Source organism: Micropterus salmoides, unplaced genomic scaffold (genome assembly GCF_014851395.1).
Source record: "Micropterus salmoides isolate LMB-PRFRI ecotype aquatic unplaced genomic scaffold, ASM1485139v1 Ms_hic_scaffold_8, whole genome shotgun sequence".
Classification (NCBI taxonomy): domain Eukaryota; kingdom Metazoa; phylum Chordata; class Actinopteri; order Centrarchiformes; family Centrarchidae; genus Micropterus; species Micropterus salmoides.
This window is the reverse complement of record NW_024044570.1, coordinates 33202281-33225899: the sequence shown is the minus strand read 5'-3', so window position 1 is coordinate 33225899 and position 23619 is coordinate 33202281. Positions and strand designations below refer to the sequence as shown.

The 23619-nt window shown below is 39.8% G+C and overlaps 1 protein-coding gene across 2 annotated transcripts in view; it reads left to right on the top strand.

Annotated features, from left to right (window-relative positions):
* galnt18a (UDP-N-acetyl-alpha-D-galactosamine:polypeptide N-acetylgalactosaminyltransferase 18a) overlaps positions 1 to 23619 on the top strand; it is a 173013-nt gene that overhangs the window by 132344 nt on the left and 17050 nt on the right. Inside the window, exons 9-10 of one of the 2 annotated variants that reach the window (XM_038706409.1) lie at positions 7320 to 7415; positions 21477 to 21644. In XM_038706409.1, coding sequence (XP_038562337.1) covers positions 7320 to 7415; positions 21477 to 21644 — 264 coding nt within the window. The remainder of the gene's footprint in view (positions 1 to 7319; positions 7416 to 21476; positions 21645 to 23619) is intronic. The other variant, XM_038706410.1, reaches the window with a different exon arrangement.

The window sequence follows — 23619 nt, the reverse complement described above, 5'->3', positions numbered from 1 at the left end:
ACCCATCGACATCACCAAACTGTTGCATTCTTCATTTGTGATGCTATTCCAGGTTTTTACTGCAGCTTCTTTCAGTTCTTGTTTGTTTAGGGGTGTTTCTCCCTTCAGTCTTCTCTTAAGCAGGTGAAATGCAGCTCTATTGGGTTAAGGTCAGGTGATTGACTTGGCCAGTCTAAAACTTCCACTTCCACGCGCTGTTATGTTTTTCAGAGCACACAAACACTGTAAACACACACCTGTCACCTGCCCAGCATGGTGTTATTACCCAGAAACACAGCTTCTACACCTTATCTTTACAGTTTATACATCATACTATCAGCAGTGAGATTGTCCAAACGTCACCGGCAGCGTCGGAGCATTGGTTGGAGAGGACCAGGCGAGCGGTGTAATGACAATCCACTGGCCGACAGGGAGCTGCTAAAGAACGGGGAAGTGTACGGGGAGTAGCGCTGCAGCTTTTGGACAAATAAACACACGTAGTAGTCTGGATTCTGCTCTGACAACTACGGCGTTCACAATCGGGAGGAGGTCAGAGTTAATTGTTTTTATTAAATTAGCTTTTTACTTTAGTTTTTGGAATTACAACTTGATTTATCTTGACTCGCACTTCTCGGCAGCGAGCTTCCGTGCACATCCGGTTCCACTGTTGTTGTCAGTGTCGGATGGCAGTTCTGCTGGACTACTACTTCATTTTTATATAAAAATGGGACAAAGCTGGACATTACTTGGAGAAAAGAAAGCGAGAAAGTTGAACTACCTGGTGAGTTTAGAAAATGTGTGTCTGTAACTTTATTCCAGCTGTCGTTGTACTTTACTGTGAACAGGTTAGCATAGCATAGCCCTGACCGATCCGAACTCCATTCAGAAAACAGGTATTTTAAAATACTGTCCTACTGATTTGCTGACAGACCTGACAAAGTATGTTCATATGTCTAACAAAACGGCATCATATTGTAGTTATTAACACATCTAAATGTGAATACCAGGAAATAAAAGCTGAAATTCTGAACCCTTGTCTCATTCTCATCTTTTGATCTTAAACCCAAATGTCTTCAGTGAACAACAAAAAAACAAAGGATTGTGCCTTACTGTTCCAATACTTTTGGAGGGGACTGTATATAAAGACAAACACAAAATTCAGGTGACCGTTCAAAATCTATAACCTAACTAATATATAATATAAGTCAGTGCAGTCATTCTGTGCTGTTATCAGATCTGTTTCTCCTGTAGATCATCTTATTTAATATATTCCCTGCTGGTTCATGATTAAAGTAAAGATTATACTTTCCATGTCGAAAAAATTGTCATCAAAGGGGGTACATCTAGGGTCCGCGTGCCTCCCGTTTTTATCACCGTGCAGACAGGACCGACTAGCGCTACCAGGGCACCAACCGATCTACTGTGCATGTGTGGAACGTGTCCACCGAGCTGACTGCAGAAAGAAGTATCAACAGAAGTAGTCTGCGTTTGCGGGGTCTGCAGCTGTCTGTGTCCGCGTCCGTTCCTGAGTATATTTGAGGCTTTAGCCTTCCATCCTCTTTGTGTCTTTGTTTGGGGAAGTAACCTCTTTAAATGTGACTGTGGCACCTTTTCACCTCAATGATAAATATTTTAATTTGAATTTAGTTATAAACTCCTGGACTTTAATAGCTCCTTGAAAGCGTGTGAAAAATGTCATTTGCGTGAGTCTGATGAGACTGCTTTTTACCTGACGAGAATTCTCGTCACAATTTAATCTCGCGAGATCTCACTACAACTCTCACAGTTGCCCCAAACCAGAACTTGATGAATATCAGCTTTAACCTAAAACTGTGTCTAGAAGGAACTCATCATAATTTTTTCATAGCAGATGTCTTCCTATTCACCTCAAGCAGCACTCGTAGCATCTGACCTTCTCTTCAGACTGTGTAACACAACCTGCAGACAGAGACATTGATGGAAAAGACACTGCCGTGGGCCAGACAGATGCAAGAGGCCACAGTGTTCTTAAATCAGATTTTTGCTCTGCCTTCTCTGTCTGCTCTTTCAAAAACATAATTTATTTGAGGGTGGAGATACTTCCCCAAGCTGAGTGTTTTTTCCTTTTTACTTCATGGTACAATAATTCTATTTTGTGTTCATACATAAACTCACTGGCCACAGTATTCAGTACATCTGTTCAATTGCTTGCTATCAAAAATAGCTGATCAGCCAATCACATGGCAGCAACTCAATGCATTTAGGCACGTAGCCGTGGTCAAGACAACTTGCTGAAGTTCAAACCGAGCATCAGAATGGGGAAGAAAGGGGATATAAGTGACTTTGAACATGGCATGGTTGTTGCCAGACGAGCTGGTCTGAGTATTTCAGAAACTGCTGATCTACTGGGATTTTCACGCACAACCATCTCTAGGGTTTACAGAGAATGGTCCGATAAAGATAAAGAAATATCCAGTGAGTGACAGCCGTGTGGACGAAAATGCCTTGTTGATGTCAGAGGAGAATGGGCAGACTGGTTCGAGATGAGAGAAAGGCAACAGTAACTTAAGTAACCACTCGTTACAACCGAGGTATGCAGAGGACCATCTCTGAACGCACAACACGTCAAACCTTGAAGCAGATGGGCTACAGCAGCAGAAGACCACACCGGGTGCCACTCCTGTCAGGAAATTGAGGCTACAGTTTGCACAGGCTCACCAAAATTGGACAGTAGAAGATTGGAAAAACGTTGCTCGGTCTGATGACTCTTGATTTCAGCTGTGACATTCTCCACATCCGAGCCTGTTGTCGGCTCGGATGTGGAGGCCCAGCTTCCTCGCCGATGTTCACTTCGACTCCACAGAGGTGGCGTCAACTAAGGACATCTTCGGCCGCTGAGTCAAGTACCTCGGACGGCCAGCCCGGCAACACAGCCTATCAGAGCGGCCTTGGTCAATGCTAGATCGCTAGTGAATAAGACCTTCATCCTGAATGACTTCTTTATCTCTCATGATTTGGATTTCTTATTCGTGACTGAAACCTGGCTGAATGTTGAATGTGGTGAGTCGAGCGCTTTTTCTGAACTTTTACCGGCTGATTGCTCTTATTTTAACTCTCCGAGGACTACTGGTCGAGGAGGTGGACTTGCTACTATAGCTGTCACTGGTCTCCTTCTCAAGCTTCGAACTAACCATGCTTGAATTGGGTCAATCTCAGCCGGTAATATGTGCAGTTATATATCAACCTCCTAAATATAATAAGGATTTTATCAGTGACTTCTCTGATTTCCTGTCTGAAATCATGCAGAAATATGACTGGATTTTAATTGTAGGGGATATGAATATTCACGTATGTTGTCCTACAAATCCGCTGGCAAAAGACTTTTTAAATCTTATCGATGCTTTTAACCTTACACAGTTTGTTTCTGGTCTGACACAGGTCCAGGTCCATTAGACCTTGTTCTGTCATACGGTGTACCCATTTGTAATGTAGACATACGAAGCTATCTTCTCTGATCACGCGCCTGTTTTATTCGATGTTTCTCTTCCCTATCAAACCGTTAAGGAATACGCTCCATCTCGTATCTGCAGGACGATCAAACCCACCACTGCTTCGCAATTCTCTGGTGCTTTTAATATTGCTAGGGAGGCTATGGGATCCTCTGCTTGTCAAAATACAGCGGAGTTAATCTCTTCTTTTTTATCTACTTGTTGCAACATTCTTGACACCATTGCCCCATTTAAATCCATGTGTTCAAAACCCAAATCTGAACCTTGAAAAGTGACTTAACTCGGGCGGCTAGACAACAGTGTAGGAAAGCTGAGCGCAAATGGAAAAAAGATCATCTGCAGGTTTCTTATGACATTCTTAGAGAAAGTTTGCACAATTATCAGAGAACTGTTAAAGCTGAGAAGACCAAGTATCTCTCGGATTTTATTTCAAATAATTGCCACAAACCTCGTTCTTTTTAAAACAATTAATTCTGTTCTCAATACTCCCCAATCTGTCTGTCATGTAGCATCCTGTGAGACCTGTGAAAAATTTCTCAATTTTTTTGTGGATAAGATTGCCTCAATTAGAGCAAGCATCGCACTTCCTGCTTTTGACCCCTCCATTTCCATAGAGTGCACAGCTGTTTTTAACCGATTTGAGACTGTATCCATCTCTACTCTCAAAAATATTGTTACACATTTGAGACCCTCAGTTTGTCCCACTGATATTGTCTCACCTCGCCTTTTTAAAGAGGTGTGGGACACTATTGGACCTAACATCCAAGAAATTATAAATAGCAGTCTTACTTCAGGTTCTGTACCAGCCTATTTTAAACAAGCAGTGGTGCAGCCACTAATTAAGAAACCAAATTTGGACACATCTGCACTTTCAAACTATCACCCTATCTCTAAACTCCCCTTTGTCTTGAAGATTTTAGAGAAGGCAGTTCTTTTACAGTTGCAGTCCTTTTTAGATACACATGGTGTTCTTGAGGTGTTCCAATCTGGTTTTAAGACATTTCATAGCACTGAATCTGCTCTTTTAAGAGTTTTTAATGATCTTTTAATCTCAACTGACGCTGGAGATTATGCAATTCTTATGCTTTTAGATCTTACAGCAGCATTTGACACAATTGACCACAGAAACCTTATTTCTCGCCTCGAGCATGGCGTGGGGATTAAGGGCACTGCCTTAGAATGGTTTAGGTCATACTTGTCTGACAGAGATTTTAGAATCAGTTTTGGTGGCTCTATTTCACCTTCTGTGTCCCTCACATGTGGAGTTCCCCAGGGTTCAATTCTCGGGCCACTTCTTTTTTCACTATGTGCTTCCCCTTGGATCAATCTTAATAAAACACAACATCAGCTTCCATCTCTACGCAGATGATTTGCAAATCTACCTGCCCATCAAAAGAAATGATGGTAGTTCTTTAACAAGATTGGTTGACTGTTTTAATGATATCAAAGTCTGGATGGCCTTAAATTTTTTAAACTTTAACGAGAGTAAAACTGAGGTCATGGTTTTTAGACCCAGTGGCGCCTCTGATGTCTCACAAATAGACCTGGGCACTTTGCAACCTTATGTTAAGTCTGTTGTAACAAACCTTGGAGTAAAAATGGATTGTGATTTTAAAATGGAGAAGTAGATAAATTCTGTTGTGAAAGCAAGTTTCTTTCAACTTAGGCTTCTTACTAAGCTTAAGCCCTTTTTATCCCTCACAGACTTTGAGAGGGTTATACATGCATTCATCAAAACACGGCTTGACTATTGTAATGCTCTGTATGTAGGTGTTAGCCAGGCCTCCCTCTCTTGACTACAACTGGTTCAAAATGCTGCCGCTCGTCTCCTTACTGGAACTCGTAAGCGAGATCACATCTCCCCTGTTCTTGCCTCTCTTCACTGGCTCCCTGTTAATTTTAGGATTGATTTTAAGATTTTATTGTTTGTTTTTAAAGCCCTTCATGGACTAGCTCCAGTATATATTACTGATCTGTTGAAGCCCCATGCTCCTTCAAGGTCATTAAGGTCTGCAAACCAGTCTTTTCTTGTTGTCCCTAAAACACGGCTCAAGAGCAGGGGGGATCGAGCTTTCTTAGCCGCAGCACCGAGACTGTGGAGTGAATTGCCTCTCCATGTCAGACTGGTCCCAAGCCTTCCGGTTTTTAAATCACAACTTAAAACACATTTTTATTCCTTGGCTTTTAATCTGGCATGAGAACTGTATGTTGTATTTGTCTGGTGTTGTATTTCTGTCTATTTATTGTTTCATGTCAATGTACAGCACTTTGGTCAACCTGGTTGTTTTTTAAATGTGCTTTAGAAATAAAGTTTGATTGATTGATATTTTCTTGGCACACTTTGAAAGTATGCCGCAAAGAATTAAGGCATTTTTGAAGGCAAAAGGGGGTCCAACCCAGTCCTAGCAAGGTGTACCTAATAAAGTGGCCACTGAGTGTGTATAGTTTGTATATGATGTCAGACTTTGTAATATGAACACCACTAGAATAACACATTTTGAAATATGATCCTTTTTTTAAATATTTGAAGGAACAAGGGCAAACTGTAGTATATTGATTGTCCTGTGTTAATTAATACAGATTGTACAATTAGTCTGTAATTCTTTGTGGAATATAGCCACATTAAAGGAGTAACCTGCAATCCAAAAGGTACAGATGCTCTTCCTTTTTGAAATATTACACTGCAGCTGCCAAAAAAGGTGAAGGTTAGTGTAAAGTGTTTGTATGACTTTCTCCTGGCAGGCAATAATTAGCCTGCAGTGGTTCCATTTGTCTTCACTTTAGCTACACAACTAAAGCTGTATAGTGCAGCACTTTGTCATAATGGTGTAATTAATAATGTAGACAGAGGGAGAAAGACAGATATAGAGGAGAGGGAGGGATGCAGGGAGAAAGAGAAAGAGACAGACTGGCTTGCCTTCTACGTATGTATAATGGAAACATTTTTCAAATGTGCCTCTATCTGAGAGTGAGATGAGAGGAATGATATCATTCTTTTGTCTGTGCGGTAAGTAAGGAGCTGGAGTTAGGAGGTGTTAGCCTAGCTTAGCAAAAAGACTATAAGTGGGGAAACGGTTAGCCTGGCCTGTTCAAAGTAAAATAAAGACACCTCTAACGCTGAATTTTCCCCATACAGCTAGTTGTTATTAGTTTGTAGATCTAAAAAAACAGCACTGGATACAACAAAGAAAACTAATTCAGTGATCTCACTCTGAACTTAGCTGGTTCCACAATTTCACATAGCCCTAGTATTAGAAATCTCAGTGTCCTGTCCCAAATGCATGATATCAAACAATAAATAAAACATCAGTGCATGGCAGGGCTATCTCTTACCAAGCCCCTCTTCTCTGGACTAATCCTCTTATCCAAATTCGAGAGGCTAGCCCAGCTGGTGATTTATTTATTTGTTTTTTAAATTCAGATATTTTGTTTATAATGTTTTAGGTGTAGTTTATCTCTCTTTTGTTATATATATATTTTGTTAATGTTGTTGTTATTGTTTTATTTCATGTACATCCAGTTGAGTTGACTTGACTTGAAATCACAAAGGCTTTATTGAGGTCTTTCACAAGAGACAAAATAAAGATGAGCTGTTTTTCTTCATTCCCTTGTTTTTGTGATCCAATCACAGGCTGCTGAGCTCCGTTAGGCTGAACTTGTGTTAAGTGAGAAGAGCAATTTGTTTTAATAGTGCCAGAAAGTTGATGGTATCCTCCTCCTCTTCCTTTTTCTTATGTGTTCTACCCATCAACATTTTATCATACTCGGAGATGCATTAGATCCCTTTCTTATTTTCACTTTCGCTCCCTCCTCCTTTTTTTCACCTGTTTTTTCTTTATCTTATTTTTCCAGTTGAAGAACAGTCTAAGAGAGAATCTGTGTTTGGACCAGGGACCTGACACTGACAATGTTCCCATCATGTACCTCTGTCATGGTATGACACCGCAGGTCAGTGGGCGCTCATTCTATTCTGTTCTATTCTTTCTGTTCTATCTGTTCAAGTACATGAAAAACAAACAATAAAAATCACACAGATAGATCTGACAGTAGGAGAGGTTGACAGAAGTAGATAATTGGACTTCTTCACAGTCTTTTGTCATTTTAAATGAGGGATTTAGAGAGAGCAACTATTGCATGAAGTTGCATTACACTAACAGAGGTGGGTGAGTGAGATTGATATATTCTCTACAAAACAAAAAAATATATAAGAATACATTCAGTATGTTGTCCTATTTTTAAACATCTATCCAAAAACACATTATGACATGATGAATATCATTATTGAATTGATTTTTTTTGGTGGTGTTTGTTTTATGGCCACTTGTGACTACATTTAGGCTACATACAGTAATATACTGTATATATAAGTTGTCATTGTGAATGTTGCCTTTTTATTAGCAGACACAGAGCGAAATTCACATAGATTTCGAGTAGTGTTTGTGTCCACCTAATGAATGAAAGTCCGATATTCACTCTGACACTTGAGGGAAATATCTCGCTGTAACTTACTCTTGGGTACAGTTGGTTTATCAGAGTAGTTTTGCTAAAGGAAGGCTGCCTGCTGCTGGTTGTGGGCCAGAAATTCAAAACAATGAGCGTAAAGCTGCTAAAATGCTATGCAGAGCTTAAAGGAACTGCAGTTGCTAGTAATTCTGTGTGGGTTCATCACCACAAGCAACTCTGTTTGCATTACACTTATCATCATCATCATTTGAAACATTGTTTATGTAAAACTGTCGATGAGTGCAGCTTTAAACATTCCCAAGTCAAGAGGAAATTGCTCTGTTTGTCTCTAGAGTTAATAAAGTTTTGATAAATTATAGTGACCCTCATATTACGTTGAGCTACGGGGTCTGGTTACATAATTGAAAAAGTTGTATTTCCATAATGAGTAAGCTGGATAATGAGAGCAAAGAACTAGAAGGAAATGCTAGCAAAGAGCTAATGTATCACCGTGCTATAATAATGGTGCTTTATCATGTGCTGTTTTGCTTGTAGAGTAAAACTTTTCAGCCTTTGTAGCTGACAGATCTGAGAAGTAATCCTGGAGTCACTGAGGCCCATCAACAACTCTATCAGCCTTCTGCAGATTTAAGGCCATTTAATTCTAAGAGCCAGTAAAGGCCGCTCTTTCTGCCCCTTTAATGGACGCACTGAAAAACACTTTAAACACAAAGGAGTGTGACTCTGTATTTCCATTTTTTACCACTTTGAAATGCTCTGTAGCTTGACAAAATAAAAAAAATCCTATTTTACTGCTGCATTATATCCCAGCTGCCATAAAGAGGCTCGCGTAATCAGAAATAGACTCCTCTACATACCCAGCCCGGCATCTAGAAGAGCTGTCTGAGGACACTCAGCCTGGCCTCCATTGTCAGTAAAGTTAATAGCTTTGACCGGCGCCTTGACGTCGGAAACATCCAGCGTTCTATCTGGGTCATACTCAGCAATACAGAATCAGCTGCTGAAACAGCTGTATTGGCGTTTCTCTGTGTCTCTCCTGTCTTTATGCCATTTTCTCTTTCCTGGAGACAGCATAATCAGCAGGGGCTGATTAATAATTCTTTTTTTAATCGCCGTCACTGTCTTTATTTATTTATTTAAACACAACACATAGAGATGGACAAGGCTGCCAATGAGCTTATTCTATTCACAATAAAAAATACGTTGTGAGTGAGCGAGTGGCCTAGTTTTGTTTGAAATGGACACGAAGCTTGACAGACACTTTGTGAAAAGGTTTTGCATTCACAACATGAATTTAGCGGATAGGACAGAAAGATAGTAGGTAAATGTATTCAGCCTTTGGCGGCACAGATTGCCCTCAGTCTCGGCCAGCACTGCCCAAAGTGAGGCCTGTGGGTCAATTATTATTCATCTTCTGGCCTAATGAACAGATATTTAGCTGCAGTGGAGTTATACATTTAACAAATTAACAAATCATTTGTTTGCTCATATTTGTGGAGCAATTTCATCTTACCTACAAGAAAAATGACTTCTAGCCAACCATAATTTACCCACTGCACGGAAACATGTCTCAAGATAACAGGGATATTTTGGGGCTCTACTAGGATCAGTCAAGATAGCAGCAGAATAGCATTACACAGTAGAGGGTCTAAAAGGGGAACTAATCACTTTATAGACTGGAGATATTTGGGCTTTTATAAAGGTGCATATACAAACATTAAGCTGCACATAAAATGGAATAGATGTTATTATCTATCCTGTACCTGCTGCAGTAATCAAAGAGGGATTAGAGAATGTTGGTATGTAATGGATAAATCCATAATCTTTGCTGTTAATGGATATTCTCATATACATTTATGCAAAAAACGACCTGTTCTTACATTGATGAAATGTCAGGCCTCAGTGACTAACCCCTGCTCAAACTGACACTTGGTAAAACAACACTAAACCTATTTCCACTACATATTGATCTTGACATCATTGGAGAACGGCAAAATAAGATGCACTGTTTAAGTGTTAGGAGACATCAGCGATAAGCAGTCTGAGAATGCAGAGTGAATAGCTGCGGGAACAGTTTCACAGCCCACATCAAAGACTCAAACATTCCTCTAGTCTTCTATCATGCCTTTATCACTTTTCATTCTTTATTCTTTATTCATGTGGAGTATCTTTTGTGATGTTATTCCCCCTAGTCCTTCTTATTCCCCATTCAGATCCAGTTATTCTGATTCGTTCAGTCCTTCCGATTACCTCAGAGCCCTCTTCTTTCTGAACAGAAAGGGGGACATGGATCTGTTTACACGGTCACATCGTGGGGACTCGCCTTCCTTTTGGGGACAAAATGCAAGTGTGTGTGTGTGTGTGTGTGTGTGTGTGTGTGCGTGCATGTGAAACTGGGGACCAGTCTGATCATTGTACGATACCATAATGAGCGCTCTCTCTCTCTCTCTCCCCTCTTTGAGTGTGTGCGTGTCCAATGGGACGGATGGATATGGCTTTGAACACCTGATGAACTGCTGAATATCAGTGGTGCATAATGTTCGCCAATTTCCTTTTTAGCCACTTGAAACAGATGAGGGAGGAAAGCCTGGAAGGACATGCAGAGGAGGAGGAGAGTGAGAGATTGAGAAAGATAGCACAGTGGGGATGTCCTCACTTTCAGTTAAGCACTTTCTTGCTACCGGAAACATAATTTGAATAGGAGAGAAAGATTTTTCAAAGGGGGAGCAGACTCACAAAGTTGCAACACATCAATGTAAAATACTCTATTACAGGTAACTGTACTGCATTCAAAACATCACTTAGTTGTAGTAGCTAGTAATTTTAGAGTGGTATAGTGCTATAAGATATTATTTAAGATTTAAAACCTTCACCATGGGTAACTGTAGCAGCACTGCTATAAACCCCTTACATCAAGTGTAAACCTAGCTTTAATTGTCCCCTTTCAGTCACCTGTTAAATGTAGAGCTAGGTAGGAAAAGCCATCGCTGTGCTTTAGGCTGTTGTCTTGTTTTGTTTCCTTTTTCACCATAACGGCTAACTAACTGGTGTGGTCCAGACTAGTCTTCACCTTCACAGCTGTCAGTCACCTCTCATCGTGCAGGATGTTGTAAACAAGTTGTAGAAAAGCAAGTATCCCATACAAATGTTTGTTCAGAAAAGTATTTTCATTGCTTTCCAGCAAGTTGCGTTATTTTTAAATGCTGACAATGTCCGTAATAAACTATGATGGGAATTTGTTTTCTGCCGCCTGGCTGTGTACACATCCTTGACTGTTTATTAAAAGGAAACCAGTCTCTACATCACATTTGGTCAATTATGGAAAATTAATGTGGCTTTGTGGCTAATTTCAGGCCAATGCAAGAAGTCTGGGTGACAATATTTATTTGACAAAATAGCGAGAAATTGCGGTGGAGACTAAGCAGGTAATTGAAATCTGATCTGCGCCTCAGTATTGGGGCAACCTTGCTAAGAAGATTGGTTTGTGGCTGGATCAATAAAGTCTGAAAATTAGACCTTTGAGGCTATTTACCAGGGCAGCAGTGTGTGTGAGTGTTCTCGTGTTTCTACCTTTGTGAGGACCTATATGACTTTTGCAAAGTTAGGACACTCACACCGGCCCTCACTTCTTTATGACGCTATTTTAGGAGCTTACTTTTAAGGCATGTCACGCTGATAAGCTGTCGAAGATTAGAACTATAGATTGAATGCAGTAAATAAGAGTTCTCCCAAGTACTTTAATATTAATGTGTGAGTGTGTGTGTGAGTGTCCACACAGCAAAAATTACCAGGATATTGAACTTGTAAGTAAGTTAAGGCAGAAATGAACAAGCTGCAGGAATTCTTGTAGCAGAAGGCCTTGATAACGAGAAACCAAGCAGCAGAACAAATGTAATCAAAGATTAAACTTTGAAACACAACCTCGCCACTTGGGAGAGAGAAAAGCTTTTCTCCAACAGTGACTTTTCTTACTTTAAAGAGACTTTGATTTATCATTTGGAGGAAGCTGGTAGTGTATTAATGATTTAAAACAGAGTTATTTCACCAGGGAGACAGTTTGATACAAAGAAAAGGCAAACCAATTACCAGACTTTAAAAACTTTTGACAAATAGTACAAGTGTGTGTTTGTCAGAGAAACCCAATTACTGGACTTAAAAAACTTGAACCTTTGACAAAATTGATCTGTGGGAATGTGTTTGTCGTTTTCTCTTCATCAGCAGGAAAGAAAAACACTCACAACCTCCCCATGGGATCAAATCCTATCTTACTTCTTTACAGAATCGTATTTCAAGGTGTGAATGTACAACAAGCTTCTACTTTCACTGAAAAAAAATGCAAAAGTCGCCACAAGCTGCAGAATGTAGAAAAGCCAGACGGTTAATTTTACGGGCCATTAAAAGCCGGTTGTAAAATGGAGATATTGAAACGGTTGTCGTTACACTAAAGTAATCCATTTTCAAAATGACTGTCTGTAAGCCTATTAAAACTGGGGACCAATCTGATCAGTGTAGGATACCATAATGAGCTCTCTCTCTCTCTCTCTCTCTCTCTCGCTCTCTCTCTTTTTGTGTGTGTGTGTGTGTGTGTGTGAGATGCACAGTAGTAGGAACAAGAACATTTTTTTTTGTCAGTTTGTTATCTGTATCTATAAATAACAGCTTTTCTGGGGATAACCTCATTGTCTGCTCTCTCTTTTAAATTCTCATCCTTTACCTCTTTCTGCTCCACTCGTCTGGATGAACCTCTTCATTATGGACTAAGACAACTTTGCAGCTGTGTGTGTGTGTGTTTGTGTGTGCGCCCGCACACTTGTGTTGTCTTCTCGCCACCAAAGCAGATGGCTGAGGGAAACACCAGTGATTAGCCCGTCCCCTAGCTGTCAGTAATAAGCTCACCAGGAGCCTTCAGTTAGAGCGTATGGTCCTTTTGATACTGAAACAAAGACATCCAGGTAGCAACCAAATCAGATGTAGCTGTTAGAGGTCAACTGCATCATTATCTTAGGATTGTTAAAGTTCATAAGTCTTTGTAGTGATCTTTTTAAATATGTACGTCTATTTAATGTTGATTCTCACAATTGTTTCTCAACTGAGGGCATCCATAAATAATATAGTAAACATGTAAATAATGTAAGTGGTTAAAAACTTACAAAGAAATATAAAGCTTTATACTTTTCCTTTAACTTCCAGTCAGTTGTTCAAAGAAGAGAAAAGCTTTGTCCTTTCATTTTATTTTTTAGCTCCTTAGTAATTCTATTTATTGGGTCTTTTTTTTAATAATGTTTCTGCTCTCTATTTTCCCCACACAGCATTTGTCATTTTCATCCACACATTTCACATTCTTATGATAATATATAAGCGTGTCCATGGATGTCCAGAGCCCAACAGCTGGATCAGGGTTTGTGTAACATCAGTGATACATACAGATTAATGTCAGCACTGTGTGGCTAGCAATGTTAACTGAGAACACTTTTAGCTAAACACACTGAGCACCAGGCTTTCAGTAGCTACCTGGCTGAAAGTAACTTTCATACCAGGCAGTGCATATACTGCATAGTAAATGGAATTTCAAAGAAAGAAATAAAGCGTTTTTTTCTTTTTACATTCAATTTTAATTATTTAAGCAGTTGTGTTTTTTGATTTATTGATGTATTCAGTAAAATTTTTTTGACTAGTTTCATAACATTCTAACTTTTAACTTTATTAAAAGAACATTCATCTTTTACAATTATAAAAACTACTGTACAATTATTCAAAAGATATCAAAATATTAATTTGCCTTCTACAGTTGAGTATTCAGTTATTTTTGGTTAGTCTGTCTGTCTGTACATTTAAAACTTTTCTTGAAACAACATCTTGTTTCAGGCAAATTACATGAAATGTGCTGGATGTTCAGTCTCCAAAGGGTGATTCCTAATGTTTTTGTTCTTCAAATGAAACCACAAAAGACGTTTTACTGTCCTCGCAAAGAGTTGCATGTTTTTCAAAGCTAGACAGTTAGCTAACAGTGTGAAGTCCTCCAATAAACTCATGGCATAACTTTTCTTGATTATTTAAGGAAGTATCACATACGTAAAACTGTAACAAAAGCACAAATGTTAAACAGAAATTAGAATATAACCAATACAGACACAACCAGAACAAACGAAAACTGCATAGTCATTGTGCTAACAACTCCTAGCTATGCTAGCTATCAATATTATAATACTACAGTATTCACAAAACAAAAGCATAGCTACTATTTTTATTGTAGTAAAAGCAAAAAATGGTAATAAAATACTTACGGACAAATAGTGTCCAAGGCAACAATTCACAAATCAAAGCAGCAGGAGAAGGCAACAGCACTCCACTGTTCACCTGGCTTACTTGGCCATGTGGAAATCCCCTGTTCTACCACTACTGCTTCTGACTAGCCAACAGGAGGCACTGCAGTACACTAATTTGCTCCTCCTTGCTCCTTTGCACCTTTACTCAATAGAGAGAAGTACAGACGTTGTTGGTCCATGCTCTCCAGAACGACACAAATAGGTGTTTTCTGATCTGACGCCACCATCGGCATTTCAAAAATGAAATTGTTTACTGATATAATGGTTATGCTTTTCTTAGGTTTAGGCATAAAAATGACTTGGTTAAGTGCAGGGGAAGATCATGGACTGTGTTCAGATATCTACTTTTTCATGGTTACAAGATCATGCTCAGGGAATGACCACGGTCATGGTTAAAAGAAACCAACTTCAACTGTCAGTAGGACACCGGACACAAACAGCGGCCTCTTGTGTTTAAGCCCGATGTTTTGTTGACCCATCCATTTACCCCCACCTCCTCCCTATGGCTAACAGATAAGACTCATAATTGATACTGAAACGACTGACAATATATTTTTTTAATGGGAGAGCCGTCTCTGTGTTTGGTAACCACCTGGCTTTCAAAGTGACACACAGGACAAAATTTTCATTTTCACAAGTAATATGACTTGAGAAATCAAACAAGAAATCTCAAAATCTAATGGGCACACTGCCGTGCCATTTTCTGACACAGACTCATTCTCCCCATATGATGAATTATTGACGGCGTTACGGATTAAACTGTGGTCCTCGGTTAGATGTCAACATGTAGACATAAGCTGTACAGTAGATGCGTGGTGCTGCGCTGTATGGTGACAGTAAACAACTATTGTATTTATATCTAAAATACATCACATAGTGCTTGAAATGACTTAACCGCAAGTGTTTTTGTTTGACTTCACAAAGATTTTGCTCAGATCGAAATGTCATATGCTGAAGGCAGACATTAAACACCAGAAAATCAGCTATAGCTTATGGGCTTTCTTCTGTCCATGCTTGTTAATATGTACATCTGTCAAGTGAGATTGCGATCTGTCTAACACAGCACTGTGCTAATCCTTCTATTAGAGGTTTTAAGAAGCCGTGACAGGAGAGGAGATAGCATTAAGCCCTCTGTTGGCAGCTGAGCATCAATCTATTGACAGATGCAAGTTTAATCGCTCTTATTAGCGCACATGCACATACAGCGAAAGCAATTTTCAGTCTGAAGCATTTATACACGCATGCACACATCAATCTTTGCTGTTGTCTTTCTCTGGGTGTTTTTAAACAGCAGTCTAAAAGCTCTGTGGCTGTTTCACAGATCTATCTAGACATGTCCTCTTCCAGCAAGATGGTCATCATTCTCATCTATTACCTCCTCAGAGCTTCCACACACTCGCTCTTTTGTTCTGAGCACTGCTTTTTCTGTGCTTACTCTGTTGTTACTCCTTGTTCTAAACTTTTTCTGCTTGTTTGGATTTCACTCCGACCTTGATCCTCCTCATTTGCTTTACTCATGTCAGCTTGTCTGTGATTATTTGTCTCATCTTCTGCTGCTCTGTCAAACTCGGGGAAATGCATGTCTAACTTTATGGCTTGAATTTTTAAACTATACAAGGTGTGTTTGATTTACCTCAGTAGATATTTTGCAGGCTTCAAAACTGGGCCAACATTTGCATTCATTACCATGTCCTTGTGTTTTGTTTTTTTGTTTTTTTCAGGTATGCAAAAATTCTTCAGCTAATATTTAGCCATGGTCTTATTTTCAATCTCTGACCTCTCTTCTCCCTCCTTCATTACTTGACACTGAGTATTTCCTCCTCCTTTTTTCTGTACTCTCTGTTTTTCTTGTTAATTAGATCAGTTACAGGTGGCCTATTTATTTTCACAACATTAAAGTGAGAATGCTGTTTAGAAAGACCTGGCAAATTTTGCAGGTGAGGTATAAAAAATACACTTAACATTGAAAAATTAGCATACATACAGCACTCCATGCTGCTAATGACCTACAAAATAAATAACACATTCTTCCTCTTACAAATGAAGAGTTCGATTTTTAAAAAATAAAACACACCATTGTTTAACTCAATATATAGGGGTTTAGCAGGTATAGCCTGACTTGGTCTAGAATGACCAGTAACTAATGTTTATGTAGCTTTTATAGCTATCTTTAGAAAAGTCTGAGCATTTCAATGGCTTTATCACAACTACAACAAGAATTAAACACACCATACCTCACATAGAGACATGTTTGTTGGTTTCTTTAAGTGGTAATAAATGGAAATACTGTTACTGCTAGTTGGGGCCCAGCTGTCGGCGTTTAGCAAGATTTACATCGTCTCACATTAACTTTAATTTTTATGCTGACAATACAATTGTGTATGCCTCTGGCTCATGATGTAGAGAGATAGGGGAGAACTCAGACAAAAGAGTGGGACAGTAGAAGGAAACCGTAGCATTATCAAAGTTGGAGTGGATTTTGCCAACAAAGGAAGACAAAAGAGTTTTAGTCTAATGTTGAGGAGGCAGATACAAGCAGGATGAGCAGAGTGGTATTAAAGAGGAACCTGTGTCTCTTTGACGTTTTGGTAAAATGTGTAATATCTGGCCACATTAAAATAATGAACTTACATCAGCTCTGACATTATGTCAAAGACATCTATGTATTCCAGAGATATCTACTGAAGTTAGCATGCTAACCCGCTAGCTCGGGCCCATCCTGTCTTGGATTAGTCAAGGCAAGTTTATTTGTATAGCACATTTCAACAAAAACAAAAATAAAAACAGGCAGGTCTCTCACCTGTGCTTATTTTACTCCTTTAGCCCCTTTTCGACTGCATAGTACCAGCTCGACTCAACTATTTTGGGGGGTTTTTTGGGAAAAGTTCTGCCTGTACCTGCTGCCAGGTACTTGTTTTCGTATCACCTCCATCGAGGTTCCAAGCGAGCTGAGGTGATACTAAAATGTGACGTGAAAACACAGCATCACTGCACCAGACAGAGGCCAGCAACAGAAAGTTTTATATTTTACAATTTTCATACGTTATTTCATCACTAAATCCACTTCTGAGAAGTTTTGAGGTGAGAAATCAACTGTGTAGATTTCAAATATGTTTTATGAAAAGTGATGGCAGAACAAAAATGTGCTTGAAAGTTTTCAGAGTTGAGGAGCTCCACAAGTGGCCTGCACCAACCCGCGGGAGGAGCTCCCGAGTCCGGCCGGCCGGCCGCTCATATATCAAAGTTAAATTATTTCAAATCCTTGTATACTCGTGTGCAGGTTTAGCTCAGTCTGTACTGTTTGGGACTCCTCTTAAGAAGGTTGTAAGATCAATTCCAAATAACTGTGGATATTTTTTTTCCCCTTGTTAAACAAATTGATTAAAAGGACACTTTTGCACATGCTCACAATAAAGCATGTGCTGCAGTGTGTGTGCGCGTCCCGCCGTTTGATCCGCATTCATAAACCTATGGACGCGAGGAAATTCAGGGGAATCCAATCACAGGTTTACTGATGGCTTTTTCAGAGGTGCGTCAAGCAAGCCAGAGTCTCTTTTGAATGTCCTTCGGAACTCTTCAAAGTAAAAGCTCTCAATAAAGCTCGACAAAGCATTTCTGCAAAAAACATTCTGGTGCTTTTATTTTGGAGGTACAATCTCTTAAGAGGAAGTGATTGTGTCAGGAACTGTAGCTGTCATGACTAGGGATGACGATCGTTAATTTTTATTGATATTGATACCCTTATTGAGACTGCTTAACGATCCGATTCTTTATCGATACCACTATGGATACTTTACTATTATTTAGTGATGGTTATTTAGTAAGACCAGACCCAACGGGCATGAGGTAGGCCTGCAGGGTATGAGGAAAATATTTAATGTGCGATAACGTTATATATTCAGATGACATAACACTTGCGATAAATAAACATATATTGAAGTGTGCATATTAACTGCCTGGTTGTTTCTAATTTAATATTTTAAATACAGCTAAATGTTGTTTCTAGAGGAGCAACATTAATGTTTATAACATTAAAGTAACTCAATAACTTTATCTGACATCACAAGTAAGTGAGTGGCATTTAGAAAGAACAACATCAGTCTGTATCACTCCCTCCTCCCTCGCTGGCTGCAGGTAACGTTACCAGGTAGAAGGAGGAGCGGCTGGTTTGTCTCAGCCAGCAGCTGAGTTTTTAAAACAGACAGCTTTCTATTTAGCTTGTTTGTAACATTTGGCTAATGCCAAGCTAGCGTTAGCTGTGCTTTTATAAAATATACAGGATGAGATACTGAGGACAGAGAAGATTAAATTAACCATTTCTACATGTTTAACGTTACCTTACAGACAGGTGTATTGATAAGTATCTTTACTTTTTACTTGCGAAGGTTTTATTGCACGTACTTACAGTAACGAGCGTAACTGTCATCAACTAACGTTACAGTAGTTTGGAGCTAACTTACCTCACCGTATTCCACCGCGACGGCGCAGCCTCTCGCTCTGCTGCCGCTGTGTGTGTGTGTGTGTGTGGGAGCCGACAGAGACTGCAGCCTGATGATTTTCTTATCCATTGCGTTTCAAATTAAATCAGATTTGATGCTCAAGACATAACGTTACATCATAGGACCCGCAAGTCTCAATAGCAGTATCGATAAGTTCGAACCTTATTGATTTTCGGGTTTTGAGAAATTTTGGAACCGGGTGCTTTTGGAACCGGGTCTCGATCCCCATCCCTAGTCATGACTGAGATCTATTTCAGCACCAGCCACTATCGATTTGTCTTTCTCTTATTTTTCTGCTATCAAAGCAATCTGGCCACGGCCCAGAAATTATTGCTGGCGGGCAAGTTTTGGCCCTCGGGCTGCCTATTGCCGACCACTACCCTAAGGGGACTCTAACCCTTTAACGCTTAGGCCCCATCCACACTACTCTGTTTTAGTTTACAAACGTAGAATTAAAACGAATACGATCTCCATCCACAACAGCGTTGTAGCTGCGTTTCAGAGTTGATCTCCGTCTACTTTAAAACAACTGAAACCACACCTCTAGTGGCCGTTCACTTACACTGGGCGGTGTAAACATGAATTTTTTTGCATGGACCAATAACGAGCTGGGACTGTTACTGAATATAGCACAGCAGTATGGCAGCGGAAAAAAGACTAGGTTAACTGCGACATGCAGTACAAGTGTAGGCAGATAAGTGTTATTTGCACGGTACATAATATTTCAATGAAAATACCAAGTCAAAAACTCAAGGCCTGAGCGTCTGCGTCATCGTTTCTCAAGTCCTCCGTTTTTGTCCGACTTCACTAAAATGCCCTCCGGAGTTTCAAATTGAAAAACAGGTCTGTTTTAGGCCTTCATTTTCGCCATTTTAGTCTGGACGGGTGGTGCAAACATAGTAAAATGCAGTAGTGTGGATGGGGGCCTTAGGGACTCAAACCCTAAGGGGAGTCAAACCCTTATTCCTTGGGATTACCACATAGGCAGGAGAGAAGCCCCTCCCCATCCATCGTCAGTCAAGGCAATGGTCCTTTAATTTCATTTTTGCAGAAGAAGTAATGCGAAAAGAGCAGAGATGCAGAATCACTTAGAGAGTAGCCTTGCTAAGGAGGAGGAGGAGGAAAAATTCTGCCTACAATTTGTCTGGAGTTTAGATTTCTTCCAACTACACTCCACTCTTCTAACTTCCCTTTTTTGCTGATAAATGTTATAATTGATCCGAGGGCAAGAGTTAGCTGCAGAAAAGGACCTGGTGTTGTAGGTGTGAAGGAATTTTCCTAAGGGGGCTCAGTGTGGGTAAGAAGTGAGGAACAGGTCATACACATGTCACGTTCAGGTCATTTGCAAACATAGAGGAATGACCTCTTTCTCTCTAGCAATAGTTCATACTGCTGTCTTTCTCTGTGGGCGCATGAAGGAAGCTGGGTAGATAGGAACAAGCCATTGCCAAGACAGTCAAGGACAAGAGATACGTTGCTCTTCTTCAGTCTTAGATGTTTAGAGATAGAAAGTATTATATGTGTTCTGGTTAAAAGAGTTGGTAATATTTTGGTAGTAATGGGTGTGTGTTAGGTTACTAGGTAGAGCATACCTTACAGCATGTCATTCTCTCTCTCTCTCTCTCTCTCTCTCTCTCTCTCTCTCTCTCCCTCTCTCTCTCTCCCTCTCTCTCTCTCTCTCAAATTTTCCTGTCTCTCTTCAGCCTTTCTATCAAATAAAAGCAAAAATCGCCCAAAAAAACATAAGTTAGTAGCAAGAGAATTTGAGAGGTTGTCAATGTGTACATTAAAATCGACAGCCATACTAACTCATCATATCATATTTGAGAACCACCGAATGTAACAAGTCAGAGTTCTTTAAAAAAAAAAAAAAAAAGCATTCTTAGGTGTGGGTGGTCAGTAGACAACCAAGCAGCAGACTGGGATATCACAAATGACAAATGTAATTCAAAACTATTGAAAGTACCCCATAGCTTGGTGGGTGTTTATGTGCTGGTTGCTTTGTTGTCTGACACATTGAGATCTTGACCTGAATCTGTATACAGTGTATACATGTTATAAAGTAATAGCAAAATAAAATTTAATAAAAGCCAAAAATTAGAAGGATGGTGCAAAATACAAATTATGATGCAACACATGAATAAAAATACAAGCTGCCGGTTACATCATTTCGAATTACAAGAAAACTGTAAAACCTGTAGCAAAAGGTGCAACTGGATCACCATGTTACAAATGTTAGTAATAAGAAGCATAGAAATATAAAATAAGAATGGAAAATGAAAAATCACAGGTTTAACTAAAAGAAAATATGTCCAACTGCAAGTTGAAAATAGGACGAAGTAGACTGAGGAATGAAGTTTGAGGTATATTATAACAACAGTGATTCTAAGCTGCGAACATACAATACGGTACGTGTAGTACCCAGAAATCAGTTCTCCTTATATTATTTGATGTTGCTGAAAATCATTTGCATACAAATAAAACTTTAGGAGATTAAAATTGCAGCTGCTCTGTTAAGACATTCTCACAAAACACACCTTGATTTTGTGAATCGTACAATGCACGCTGAAGAAGATGGATTTTACCCCATTTTTCAACAGCTAAGGAGAGAGGAGTCTTACTTTCAGCTCCTACGGCTGGATGGATGGAGGCTGTTGAAAGCCCTCATCAAACACGTTTGGAAAAGTCCTCCCTTCTTAGTCCCTGTTTCTGTTTCCCAGCAGAACGTGTACTACACCAGCTCTCAGCAGCTTCACCTGGGGGTGCTGAGTCCGACGATCGACGATGACGACAACAAGTGTCTAGTGGACGTGAACAGCAGACCCAGGCTGCTGGAGTGCAGCTACGCAGCCACCAAGCACATGAAGCTCACCTGGACGTTCACTCAGGTAAACCACACTCAAACAAAGGACCACAGTTGTACATGTACAATGCAGTCTTTGCAGCCAAACCCTCCATGCACAACAAAGACATCCAGCTGTGACATTTTACCCATTTCAGATCGGCTTAGCTGTGCCTTTGATCTTACTGGTTTGCTAATTGGTATTCTGTATGTAGCCATAACTTCCTGCTGTTTCTTGTCTGCTGGACCGAAGCTCTGTGAATTTAGAGCGGTTTTTCCAATTCACTGGCATAAGATTTGTGCCACTTCCTCTCCACTTTGTCTCAGACTCAAAGAGGCACCTCTTCTGTTTTTTTAGAGCGTGGATCATTCTTCTGCCAGTTTATGCGATGGGCGTTTTAAAAGCACATCTTCTCCGGTCGGATAATGAGCTTTCACACATCCACAGTTTCTGACTTTTAACAACCCTCTGTCTTATTTTTAATCTTCACACTTTTAATGTTGTCTTAAAATGTGACAGATAAGTAGAGGGAGCTGGATAATTAGTATAAAGAAGACACTACTGTATTCATGCCTCAGGCATCTCTAGTCTGTGTGTGTGCATTTGTACGTTCTGTGTGTGTGTGTGTGTGTGTGTGTGTGTGCGTGTGCGTGTGTACTGTTTTTGTCCCAGACATCAGACTGAATAAGAGGCTTTCTTAACTATCATTCCGATCCTTCCTCTCTCCTCCTCTCTGTCGCTACCCCATCCTCCAATGTCCTCAGAGAACAGTATCTCGTCATCCGTCAACTACTACTAGTTACTGGGCACACTGGCAGGGGAATCTGCCTTTAATTAGCATCGGCCAAAATCAGAAATCTCACTTCTAAGTTATGTCAGAAGTCAAAGAAATGAAACCCATTAAGCACATCCCCATGGGCGTTTGAAAAGAGAAGCCCATTTTCTTCGTAAAAAGTGTGTTGGAAAAGTCAAATAAGGCCTGATGCTGAACTACCAGCAACAGAGCAGATGAAACGTTAGATGTATGAAAGATTCAAAAGGGAAGGAGAAAAGTGAAATGAAATACAGTTAAGTTCAACATTTGATCACATTTCTCAGGTCAAACTTGTTCCCTATCAGTGAAAAAGGATTAAAAGCCAGAGAGTCGACAGAGTGTGCATACCAAATAGCAGCACAGGGTTGAAATCTGTCTCATCCTGTTCTATTATTCCTTCTCTTTTTCTATCCGTCCCTAGTGATGCATCAGTCGAATCCCCAGTGAGACACCAAATCAGTATCTGCACCTGTGCTACCCTTATTAAAAGCAGGGTTGATATTAGCCAGAATGATCACAAATGACCAACTTCTTAATCCCTGTCATTAAAAAATATAAGAAATTAAACTTTCTAAAGCTTTTAAGCTGATGATACACGGAGCAACTTTTAGAGCAATGGTGCTGGACAATGTTGCCATCAATGGTAATGAGTAAAGATTACTGCTGTAATCCCCTTCCCCCATCACTCCGCCACCCTCCCCGCACCACCACTATCCGTTCAAAACATAGTCGGACTTGCCACCAGCAAGATTGCCCAGCAAAATTGCTCAAAAAGTTGCCCCGTGTATCATCAGCTTTAGAGCCCTATTTCTGTCTATAAAGCTAGTTTGTATATAAACGTCTCCACTTAGTTAAAAAGTAATGTGTAGTAACAGTCTCATGCTTTCTTATGAATAGGGGAATAATCCCAATCACTTTCACAGAGCAAAACATACAGATTTTCCACTGAAAAGAAAAGAAAACACTAGTATGGAGTCTGTACACTATCAGAAAGAACTTTGACTTTAGATGTCAGGATTGGTATCAAGAAAGAATAAGTGGGATCAACGCATCCCTATGATGTTGTAGCTACTGATTTAAAAGGTTAAATTGTAAATACACTTCAGTGAAAACAAATCTTTCGGCAACAGCCACAGTGATGATGCAAAGCTTGGATTTTTTTCAGCTTCATCAATTGATTATTTTTGCCACTCAGGGACAGCAGAA